Raw genomic sequence first — 12,573 nt, forward strand, 5'->3', positions numbered from 1 at the left:
GTATTTAGTTACAAATAACTCCAGAAATTGAAGCTGATCATGCAATTGCAATCTTAGTTCTCATGCATTAGTACTGGTAAAGTTAGTGTAATCATTGGTATTATATTTCCCTTTCCCTGGACTCTGTTTAGGTGAACTATGGTGACTCTCTCTCTCACACACACATGAATGGACTATTCTGAAAGTTCAATCTCCCATTCTCCGTGAAAAGGAATGGTAATTTTGATATAATTTGAATTCACATTCATTGAGTTGCATTCTTTTCTTTTTAAGACAATGCAATATGAGTTTGAAAAAATAACATCAAACTAAAATTTTGATATTTCTACCAAAAAACTCAATAGCATGTGGTATAGCAATGACTTAACTATATTTTTGTGGAGGATCGTATGGAATTTGATTCCAACCATCAAAAAATAAAGAACCAGACAAATTTGAGAATGCTATCGGTTGGTTGAACCAAGTAGCTTGTCTTCCTCGCTTGGGAGCTCACTCAAAGATACCTGCAAGTTTTGCTTGAGCATCATTTTGTTCCACTCATTCTCCACTCGAAAGAAAACCCATTGGAACCGTCTGAGGATCTCCAAGGCTGTTATAGTGAAGACAGTTAAGTAATTATGCCGAAGGTGAGCTGAAAGCTTGTATGTCCATGTGCAACGGAGGATCAGGTCGCTTCCTATTGCCCAGTAATAAATCTGCAGGATGGTAAAGGTGAACAATGATGGAAGAACTTCAAGATAAACCTTGATAGGTTTAAGCACATTACTTAGCCTTTGCTTTCCGAGATACCAGAAAATGCTCAGACCAACCAGGTCGACATTTCAAGTTGGTTGAGTAGCCATTGTACAGTGTCATTACAGAGATTGATTGACAGCTCAGTAATTCATCATCATTTAGTCTTTTAATTTGTGCATAACCTTAAGCATTGACCAATCTGTACACTTTGAGGAATAACTGTTGTTAGCTCTACTTTAACAAGGTTGTAAAATCCTGCTAGGTACAAACAGCTCTCTGTGGAAAATCCATGTGCTTGCTTCATGCATCTTTGCATATGCGCATGTAGAAGCCCTTGAAACTCCAGTCTGTATCCATCAGATAGAGACAACAAAACTATTGTGGTGGTGTGCATGTAGTTGGTCGACACCATTCAATTATAGAATCAGGACTCGACACCATTCAATTATAGAATCAGGACTCTCTCTCTCTCTCAAACGCACCCATGCACAACAATAATCTTCCAAGATTTTCTCAAGATCTTATAATTTCAATCAGATGCAAAACACATTCAGCATAATCACATGCTTAGAAGGGCATAACTTAAATGTAATGTTTATGATCCTACCACAAAGCCAAAAAAGAAAAAAAGAAAAAGCATGAAAAGACAAAGAACATAAAAACACGCTAATTTCTCAATAAAATCATGCATCTTAGTTGACAATGACAGGTACTGCTGAACATGGCTACTGAAAACACAAAACCTGGGAAAGATTACATGTTACCACACATTGAATGCAAAATTTTTAAAGCTTACAGGAATACAGATTTTTTTGAAATTTGAGCAAGGGCCAAATTTATGAAGCATGGCAGGAACATTTCATGCTTCTTACCTTTCACGTGTTTCCCATTCATTTAAATGATTACCCTATATTTCATGCTTTCCTGCACTCTCTTCTTTAGAACCACAGCTTCCCTAGACATGCTTCATGCATGAGATGTTCCCCATACTTGGATTTCCTGACTCTGGATTTATGTAGATATATGGTTGGCATAAATTGTAAATGTTCACTATAAAAGCTCAACAAACTGCATTATTAGTGTGAGAATTCAACTCACTCTGGATTTATGTAGATATATGGTTGGCATAAATTATCTCTGTTTACTATAAAAGCCCAACAAACTGCATTATTTGTGTGAGAATTTAAGTCTCATTTGAAAATGGTTAGGCAAAGATTCACATCGTTAGCTAAGCCCTAGACTGTTAGAAAAGTCTGCTAAATTTATAAAAATGGAACCAGAGTTCTCTAGAAAAACTGTAAACTACAACAAATCAATCCTACCAGGAACATCTCATAATATTGATGAATATGTCTTCAATTTACCTCCTACCCATGAATAAAGAGAAAGGAAAAAAAGTTTTTTAATGTTTTAGTGTAATGAAAAAGTGACCAACTCTGGGAAAATGGTAAAATCTAGCAACTTCAGTGAACATGATGCATTGCAAGAAAAAGCTAACAAAGAACTAGGATGTGCTCTTTATCAAAAGATTTAAGAAAGAGAGAGCGAGAAAAAAGACAACCAATATCATTCTATAAAATAGCATAAAACTTCCCACAGAATACCATGAAAGGAACAAAAATGTAACAAAAAAACTTGAGAAGTATGTGAATGGCTCACCCATTGTCTCCCATATAACAAGGTTGAGCATAGATTCGGAGTTTTGAATTTGAAAATTCTGGCAAAGACACTGGTAAGAAAAAGCAAAAAAGGAAGTGAAATGAATAAAGGATTGCATCAGATTACATCTTTAAATCCATAAAAGGTCAATATGTTATACATATAAAGTAAATACCTCAAATCCCAGTCCCGAGTTACATCCCAGTAAAATGAATAGAGTGAATTAACAACACTGGAAAGAAGCCACAGAGGGCGATAAAAGTTTGTCCAACTTTCAGGAAACACATGATACTTAAGTGCTGAAAGGAAGATCACAGGTACTGCTGTTGAGTACTTTAATGCTGAAAAGTCGCAAAGCAAATGCAGTCATTGAAATGCTGGATATTCCAGAGTTGTAACTGAGAAGCTCATGAAAGAAGAAATAGTGTTCACATTAATGAATCTTAGCAAACGAGCCAAACTGAACTGAACAAGTGTTCCAAAATTATTTTTTTTACAAGATTTATTATCTTAAAGAAACTGCAGTATTTGATCATTAACATACTTTTGTTTAAATAGTATCAGTATAATTAATAAAGGTAGAAAGTTCTTGTTTTCTATAAAATAACCCATACATATAACTATGAAAGCACCAAAGCCGCTTCATCTTTTGAAAAAGGAAAACAACCACCACTCATGTTGCTATACAAACTGGGGATAACAACTCCGCAGACTTTGAACCCCATAACCCTTCATTAAGATGAAATGTTTACCAATCAAACTCACATATGAGCACCTGTAGCAAACAAATACTTAGTGTGTGTGTGTGTTGTGTGTAAGTCTGCATATTTGAGTTTTTAATCTAAGTGGATTTATTTGTTGGTGCATATCAGTTCATGGAATGTCATAGTTTTAAGGTTTTCCCATTTCTTTTAAAGCAATGTGGAGACAGACATTTTGGACGTTCATTCTCTTGTTTTGGTGGTATTTTCTTTGCAATTAGTTAAGTTGCCCTAAACTTGACAATGAAAGGCTGCAAAGAAATTAACTCTGAGTTTGATGGATGTAATGAAATATGCAGAAATTCAAATATGAAATGCACAAGCTAAATTACAAGTCCACCAAGGGACAATACAAAGGCACCAAGGCACTGCACAAGCACAAAGTCCATACAAAAGACTTCAAAGAGACAAAACATAAACAACATAAAAAATAATAACTTTATTATGAGAGAATGCTTAGAAAAGCATTAGTAACAAATGGCGAGAAATACCCCCTTATATAGGCTACATGGGTTACCATATAGTCATTGGGAGTGTTGGGATGCTCCCAACGGTTATAAATATAGCCATTGGGGAGATCCCAATGACTATACCCTCATACAAGAGGGGAAAGACAAAAAAAATAAAAATAAAACTGTACAAAGACAAAACTGCCCCTAATGGACAGTACTTATTACATAGGTGCAAATGACCAAAATGCCCCTATATGGGCAAAATATATTACAATAATAAAACAGTTACAAAAATATATAATATATACATATACACTCATATATGAATCTATTCATCAATACATTTTAACACCCCCTTTCAAACTTACGGTGTGATATACCGAAAGTTTAAAAATACAAAAATAAACAAAGACAAGGATCAAGTCTTCAATGATAATCTTCACCAAACGCCTGTATTAGCAATCTCCATCTTCATAATGTATCAACAATAGAATTTATTTCTCAACCCATAGCATCTTTAAGAACCTGTTCTAACTACACAAAGGAAGATATCCTAACCAAATAGTTATTAAATGAAAATGTTTTTAACCCAATAGTTTAAAAAAAATAGATATAAAATACATGTATATAGTTTCAAAAACAAATATAGATTTTTTGAACAAATAACTCTGATTAACTCATATATATATATATATATATATATATATATATATATATGAAGCGAGGATGGTTAAGTTCCCCAACATATTATAGAGGTACTATAAACTAAACAACTTTTAAAAATGAGTCAGATATGCACCTTAAGAAATAATTTTAATATTTTAGAAACATTAGTAACAATTCAAGCAAGGTAGAATAGCCATTAAGGAAAACACAAAGAATATACTTCAAAATCCATTTTTAAAAATTTCTTGCTTAGGCAATTATAACCATAAAAACAGCAAATTTTCCATAAATTCATAACATAGTAGAAGTTTGATCACTAAAATTCAAAAAATAAGCACATATAAGAAACACAAGAGGTTGTCATAAAGGCTATAATGAGATACAAAGCAAAGTGGTCATATATGGACCAAGAACACTTACACAATGAAGATACACGACTCACTAAGTGTCATAAGAAATATAAAATGTTTTCATTAACATAAACTTAGAAAAGCACATATTAGTCATAAAATATCAATAAGATATAAACAATTTTGCAATAATGTCTCAAAGGCTTGGGTAAACATTTCAAATAAGATACCACTCATTAGTTATACTAAGCAAAACATGACAATATGTATATCAAATGTAAGAACTCAAAGGATTTCACAATAAACAAGGAATTAATTAAATTCATACAAAACATGCAAGACAACCGACATGGAATAAATCTAAATATCCTCAACATATATATACAACATGAAATTAAAGCATATTCAATGCACATAGTAATACATGAAATTTTTTTAATGAATAAACATTTTCCATACAGGAAAAAATGGGCAGCAGAAAAGATTAGAAAGTTCATGGAGAGATTTTAAAAATCCCATATTCAACAATTTATAACAAAAAAAATAATATTTGCAAATCTCAACACCAATTTTCTCGTCACAAGCAATTTTCACTTATGACCTCTAACTCAACATCCTCAAAATTCAAGTGTATCAGCATATAGGGCAAGAGTTCAAACACAAATGTCACAAATCTGCTTTGTCTAGCTATATTAAGTAGCGCTATTGCAGAACTAACAGCATTGGAGATATTGGAAAGTTGAGGGATCTGGACACAAATCTGCTTTGTCTAGCTATAGTAAATAGTGCTATTGCAGAACTACCCAACAGCATTGGAGATATTGCAAAGTTGAGGGAGCTGGACCTAAGTCACAATTATGAACTCACCATGCTTCCTTCATAATTTTCTGGTAGTAATTTTGGTAGACTATCATTGAAAACCATGGACTTAAGCCACTGTGATTTCAGGAGTCTACCATAAAGTTATTAGCGCCATCCTTACAGAACTTGAGGAACTATGGATAGATTTTTGTGCAAGACTTGAGGCCCTCCCCCAGCTTCCATCATCACTAATCATGCTTCGTGCCTTTTTCTGAGATTCGCTGGAAACTGTCACTGATCTTTCAAACTTGAAATATTTAAAGCAATTGATTCTAGAAAATTGTGAGAAGCTCATCGATGTCCCTGGCCTTGAATTGACATAGAAATCTTGCATGTTGATGGATGTTCAAGCCTCTATGTCAATTCAACTAGCAGAGCATTCAAGGTTACATCTACTTCACCATGTTCTGTGTGTGTGACGAAGTTCTCACTAAGATTTTTTTTGCAAGAGGGGATATTTGAACATTTGAAGGAGCTCAGGATTGATGGAACTCTAAGTGAAGATATGTTTCTGAGGCAACAATTAACTTTCATGTTTCCGAGAAGGTCCATAAAGCAAACGCTTGCTCACAGGCAACTTGGACTTGTACAGTGATAACATTAATCAGGAGCACAAAATTCACATCGAAGTTATGGTGGTCAGCAGGTAAGTTCTGCCCTTCAAGTACAATTATGACATCAGGGATGTAGTTTACACATCGAATTATATCCTATCGGATTGTATACATACAATTCATGTTTCAGAGATTCAGTATGTGCACCTAGTAATTTTGCAAATTCTATAGATATGAACGAATGTGTAGCACCACAGTCAAATAGAACGAGTGCAGCATAGCCATTGACAAGTACCGTACCTTGTACCAGATTTCCCTTTTCCAGCTCTTCTGTAGTGGTAGCATATACTCGTCCCTGCACCCTCTTCTGTGCATTTTGCTGCGGTGCATGCTGTTGCTGAGATGGTTGTAGCTGATGCCCTCCTCCGACATTCCGTTTCTGCATATCCGCCATCTTCTTGTGGCACTGATGGGCATAATGACCCATCTTTCCACAATAGAGACATGCTCCGGTGTCTCTAGGGTAAGGTTGTCCGTAGTGGAACCGGTTGCACTTCTGGCACACCCAATTTTGTCCCTGTTGTTGCGAAGGACGATTCCCACCATTGTACCTCTGCTTCTTGTGAGATGGCTGGTACTTCTTGCCACCGTAGTGCTGCTGCGAACCGGCTCCCCGCTTCCCTGGTGTGTCCTTTTGACCCTTCCTTGATCGCTCCCATTCTTCGTTCAGCATAGTAGCCACTTCAATGGCTTGTGCGAGGGTGGACGGCAGATTAATCATCACTCGTGGTCGTAATCTGTCCTTGAGTCCGCGGACATACCTAGTTGCTCTGGCTTTATCATTCGCGAACAAATTTGGGCAATAACGCTCCAAGGTCCGAAATTTGGTAGTGTATTCTACCAAATTCATATTTCCTTGAGTAAGCTCCAAGAACTCTTGATGCTTCTGATCTCGAGCGTACTGGAAAAAATATGTCTCTAAAAATGTTCGCTTGAAATCTTCCCATGGAATAGTATCCATCCCAGCAAAGTGGATGGTTCGGGTTGTGTCCCACCACTTTTGAGCATCTTCCGTCAAGCGATAGGTACCAAAGTCCGTTTGTTTATCCTCGGGGACAGGCAAAACCCGAAATGCTCACTCTGTTTCTGCGATCCAGTTCTCGGCTACCTCTGGGTCAGCCTTTCCTGAAAATGTTGGCGGATTTAATTTCAGGAATTTCTCATATGTGATCGTGTTGGTATTTTGACTCCTGCCTATGGCCGCAGCTAGCTCTGTCTGGTTGCGCGTTTGAGTGTCCATTGCCTGAGCCAGATTCCCGAGAGTTTCCATCACGAAACCCCTTTGCTCCTGCCATTCATTGGTGGTGCTCGAACTGGTTTGGGATCGGCGATACATCTATTAATCATTTCAATACACGCAGTTTTACTATCTTTGAATTGTAGTGTTCCTAAAATCATTACATGTATATATCTATACTTAGACAGAAAAACAATACAATTATCATAGCTGATAAAGAATTTATACTTACAGAGCGCTTGCAGGGTGTGGCACGACCGTGATCCTTGATTTATTGTTCCCAAGCTCTGATACCATAACTGTAACGCCCCGAAATTTTAACCCAGATTTTTGAGGATTTTTTTTTTATAAAGCGAAAACAACTAATAATTCCAGGGTTAAGCATTTCAGAACAATACAGGAAAGTAAAAGCAAACCACACCATATATTTTTATTTCAATAATAATAGAATCCAACATCAGAGTTTTTCACATAATGAGTCTCAAGACAAAAATTTCCATCTGAAAGAAAGTAGGACCGCCAGGGAACAAGTAGATCAAGTCTTGGTCTGCGTCTCATCCCGCGTCGCTCATAGAATTACTCTTTGCCTGAAAATGATGAAAATTATAGTAATTAGACTACCACGTCTAAGTAGGAAAAATTGTACTCTTAATGAGGTATATCATGAATCTAGTACGTGACATGGTTGTTGTGTGTGAATTTTCAACCTATTAAGAATCGCACAATTAAGACTATGTAGCAGCAGTAACATACATATAACTAGGCAGGCAAACAGATTATGTAGCAATTATAATCAAGCAATTAAAGCATTTTATGCAAAAACAACAATTAAGCAAGTAAGGCATTAAGCAATTAAAGCATATTCTGCAACGATAATAACAATCATGCATAGCATTCATGTAGCAATCACAATATGAATTTGATTATCTCATATCTACACATTTCAGGACACAAACCCAGAACATGCTGGAAAAATATAAACACGTCTCCTTAAAACACCACTCACTGTGATACCTGAAATGTTCTAATTGATGTTTATCTTTTCTTATCCCGCGGGTACACACGGGCCGAGGCAACCATCACAGAAGAGAACGTTCGGGGGTATATTATTCAAAGTTGTTTTATTAACCCGAACATTCTAACTGTGACTGAAATCCTAAGGGAGCGGCCAGTGACCGAGAGAAACTCCCAAAGGCCAAAACCAAAACAGGATGCATCCCTAACTTCTGCAGAAAAACAAAGAGCTACCACCTAGGACATATTGGTAGTCCGGAACCCCCAACTCCGAGGACTGGGGACCAATGAGTCACTTTAGCTCGAAACAGTAAACATGTCCCCGGAGCTTTGTACCACCTACCCTCTCCAAGGTAAGCCCGAAACTGAGTGGGTTAATCTTTTCATTTAATTTATTTCTCGAAGTACAGGGCATTTTCCCAACTTCCTTCTACTACCACAACAGTAGAATTCCCAACCTTAGTCAATTTACCAAGGTTATAGAACTGTCTCAATCCTTTGTCATATTGATTGCATAACCCACCCAACGTGCTCCGGTGCCTTTAACCCAGTCAAGCAACAATATTATATTTTCATTTTCATGTGGATTCCCATCATAACTTCGATGGCCTATGCAAGACCCTCAATACACTGGCTGGACAATCATATGTCCACAACAAACCGACCCATAGATTCGGTTGTCGAATCATTATTATTATTATTGATTTATTCTTTAATAGTAAATTGCTGCCACACCTCCATGTATAACAAGGGTGGCATGTATTTAAAAGCTCTGCCAACAAGCAAAGACATGGTTGGTGTCTTGAGATTTGGTAACACTACTATATACATTTCTCCCAATGCACTCTCATTTGAACATTTCACAAGATATGCAGTTTTTTTTTTTTTGGCATTTGATACTTTCAGCAATTATGTAGGGTCTGGCAATAGTACCTCAGAAAAATACACAGTTTCACATGCATAGGAACATTGGCGAATAAGCCTCTAAATGGCCATTCGAACCTTCTAGATGATGTACACGTAATGAACATTGGGACATTTTAAGGAATATGAAATTGACCATCATAAATTATGCAGCAACTAAATATCAATTTATCTTACAAGTTACTATGCAGTGAACACCAAAATTTGCATGCAGCTTAATATGCAACAAATCCTCAATTTAAATTTACCAATTACTATGCAGCTTAATATGCAACTAAACATCAATTTAAATTACTAGTTACTATGCAACTTAATATGTAACTAAATATCAATGTAAATTTTCAAGCTACTACGCAGTTTAATATGCAACTAAACATCAATTTAATTTTACAAGTTACTATGCAGTTTAATATGCAACTAAACATCAATTTAATTTTACAAGTTACTATACAGTTTAATATGCAACTAAACATCAATTTAAATTACTAGTTACTATGCAGCTTAATATATAACTAAACATCAGTTGAAATTACTATACATACGTTTGCTGATATACTCATTTCCTAGCTTGAATGTGAAGGTCTATAAATCTGTGCATAACTATTCAATCTAGAGATCTTATTAAAAGTAAGAATCTTAAGCAGGTTACAGTGAAACCTCATTTCAACAACCAGGCCTAAAGAACATTCTAGCTATGTGTTTCCCTGTACAATTGGGCAGAATATAGCCATTGCGTAAATGAAAAGAAAATCATAATTTCATGAATGTAGCCAACCAAAAATGTCAGTTTTTGCATTAACACAGCAGAATATAATCAATATATTACTTGTTGACCATAAGGTGCTACTGCAGTCAAGAAAGTAATAACAATTACACTAATTCAAACAAAACTCGATGTTCCTACCGGCAAATCAACATCCAACAGGAATTTCGTTTCTATGATCAGCGATAAGATGGCTGTTGGAGATATTAAGACCCAAAATTTCAGATTTTACAATTGTTATAAATATAGTCGATTACCCTTAATTTTATTTTGTTTATTTTTTTTTTTGAAATAAAAAATCGGCACATGCAAACAGGATGGAGACAGAATCTAATGACCAACATGGAAAGAAATGAACTCCACGATTATGAGTTTATATACATCCAGAAGTCGGACTTTCTTTAACATAAGATTAAGCTAGAAAACTCAAAAATCCGAGTTTATTCCATGCTAAGATTGAAAAACCACCAAATCTTAAATGGTTGCACGCAGTCATCGGAAAAACCCCCAAATGAAAACCCCAATTTATGCTATAACAAGGTTTCTTTCTTGACCGACCCACATACCCGGATGCACTCAATACCGAACAATAAAAGTACTGAACTCCTACCATTTTCCGGCGAAGGTGTTGCGGCAGCCACGAGAGGAGGTCAGTCGACATCTCCTGACAAGGCTGCGAACAGCAGGCCAAAGCTCGGAGGGTGATCCAAGGGTTAGAGAGATATATATAGAGAGAGAGAGAGAGAGAAAATGGGATAGTGAGAGAGGGAGAAAGAGGGGTTCGGGGGTCCCACTTTGTAGGAGGGTGGCCTCCCGAAAAGGGAGGAAATCCTACCTTCCCGGTGGCTGCGGTGTGCTCCCCCACCTCCCCATCTCTTGACGTGTTAGGGTTCCACTGAACCCTAACTCTCGATATATCGGGGGAGGGGGTTTTCCCCCTTTTGTTATGTTTATCGAGCAACCCATATCGGGTTGCCCCCCCTTTTTATCCCTCCCTGTATTAAAATTTTACAGGGAGTGGGTCGGGTCCGGGTCCGACCCCCGACCCGCGATGCTGGATCCGATCGCGATTTGGATCCGGGTCGCGTGAATAGCAGTGGATCCAGGGGTTGGATCCACTTGGGTCCAAGAGTGGATTTGAAAAGTTTATTATTAGTTATTTATTTATATAGTATTACTAAAATACTTTAATACACACATATTTTTTCTTTTGGATCCGGTAACGGATCCCAGGCCCAATTCACGTTAATTAAATAAATATATATATAAATATAATTTCTATATGCTGCATAAAATTTGCGGTTATTACACCCTCGACCTCTGCAGCTTAACCCACCATGTCTGCGCTAGGCCTCTCAACCGAATGGATGCTAGCGAGACACAACGGTGCTCAACGACAGTGTGGTAGTCGAAGGAAAACTATACGGCATAGGCCCAGTCGAAGAACTGCTCCGCATCGAATCGCCCTGCGAACTCCGGAAGGTCTAGCTTCACCTCGTAGGTGGAGGGGTGCTCTCTGCTGACGAGTCTCCACCATTCCTGTAGAATGCCCGTTCCAGAAAGCATCATCATCCTACACTGCTTCATCACCATCTTCACAGTACTGTTCGTCTAGAGGCTGGTGCTGACGAACTCCCATGATGTGTGGTCGACGCTCAGGTCGCACCGGTCCCTGCTGAATCTGCATGGCGGCTGCTGGAAACTACCTTTGTCTGGCTCGCCCGTGGGTGGGAACCATCTTTGGTCGGCGTTGTGACACTGGTATGACAGGAGGTCCTACTAAAGGTGGAAGGGTTGGTCGAGTCTCGGGCTCTAGGTGGGTAGGAACTGGATAATATAGGTTGGGTTATTGGTTGGATTAGGATAGAGGTAGTGGGTCGAGTATGGTACTGGGTTCTGGATCGAGGATGAGTTAACGGATTGGGTCTGGTACAGGTATTGGGCTTGGTTGGTGTAGTATTGGGATGATTCACTCGATTGGATCTGGATCGGGTCAAGTCCTAAACTATTCGTCGGACCCAGAATGGGGTAGGTGGGATCATGGATCAAGTTATGGTGTGAGAAGGCCTCGTTTGAACTCGGTCCTTGATCCGTAGCAAGATGAGTCTAGTTTTGACCCAGCTCAAATTCAAACTGGAGCTCCGTCCGGGTCCAATATAAGTTTGGGTCGGTAGGGGATCTGAATTGGGGTTCAAAATTCATAGGTTGAATCTGGTTCGGGGTGACCCGCAAACTGGACCCAACTGGGTAGGTCGGGTAATGGGGTTCGAGGCTTGGACCCGCTCCCTAGGACCCAAAGGATGGTCCTCGAGATCCAGGTCTGTGCCCTGATAGTACCGGTTCCTTGCCAGACCCTGTCGGGTTCGATCTGACCCATAAGGGTCCACACCCTCCTGCTCGTTGGTGGGCTGCGACCAACCCACCCTGCACGCACGGCGGGAGGGTTGCTAGGTCAGCCCCGACCCGGGCTGACGCTGTCGCACTGGTCACCTGGCCCGACGTCACGTCTAAGCCCTACAGGCCATGGCTGGCCTGCA

General features: G+C 38.3%; 1 protein-coding gene across 1 annotated transcript in view; it reads right to left on the reverse strand.

Moving 5' to 3' along the window:
• Positions 1–288: 288 nt before the first annotated feature.
• LOC149834201 (uncharacterized) overlaps positions 289–12,573 on the reverse strand; it is a 43,098-nt gene continuing 30,813 nt past the window's right edge. Inside the window, exons 11-13 of the mRNA XM_090009307.1 lie at positions 2,570–2,735; positions 2,395–2,464; positions 289–695 (exon numbers count right to left, since the gene is read on the reverse strand). Coding sequence (XP_089865433.1) covers positions 444–695; positions 2,395–2,464; positions 2,570–2,735 — 488 coding nt within the window. The 3' untranslated portion in view covers positions 289–443. The remainder of the gene's footprint in view (positions 696–2,394; positions 2,465–2,569; positions 2,736–12,573) is intronic.

This window comes from Nuphar pumila, chromosome 6 (genome assembly GCF_984573655.1).
Source record: "Nuphar pumila chromosome 6, dmNupPumi1.hap1.1, whole genome shotgun sequence".
Classification (NCBI taxonomy): domain Eukaryota; kingdom Viridiplantae; phylum Streptophyta; class Magnoliopsida; order Nymphaeales; family Nymphaeaceae; genus Nuphar; species Nuphar pumila.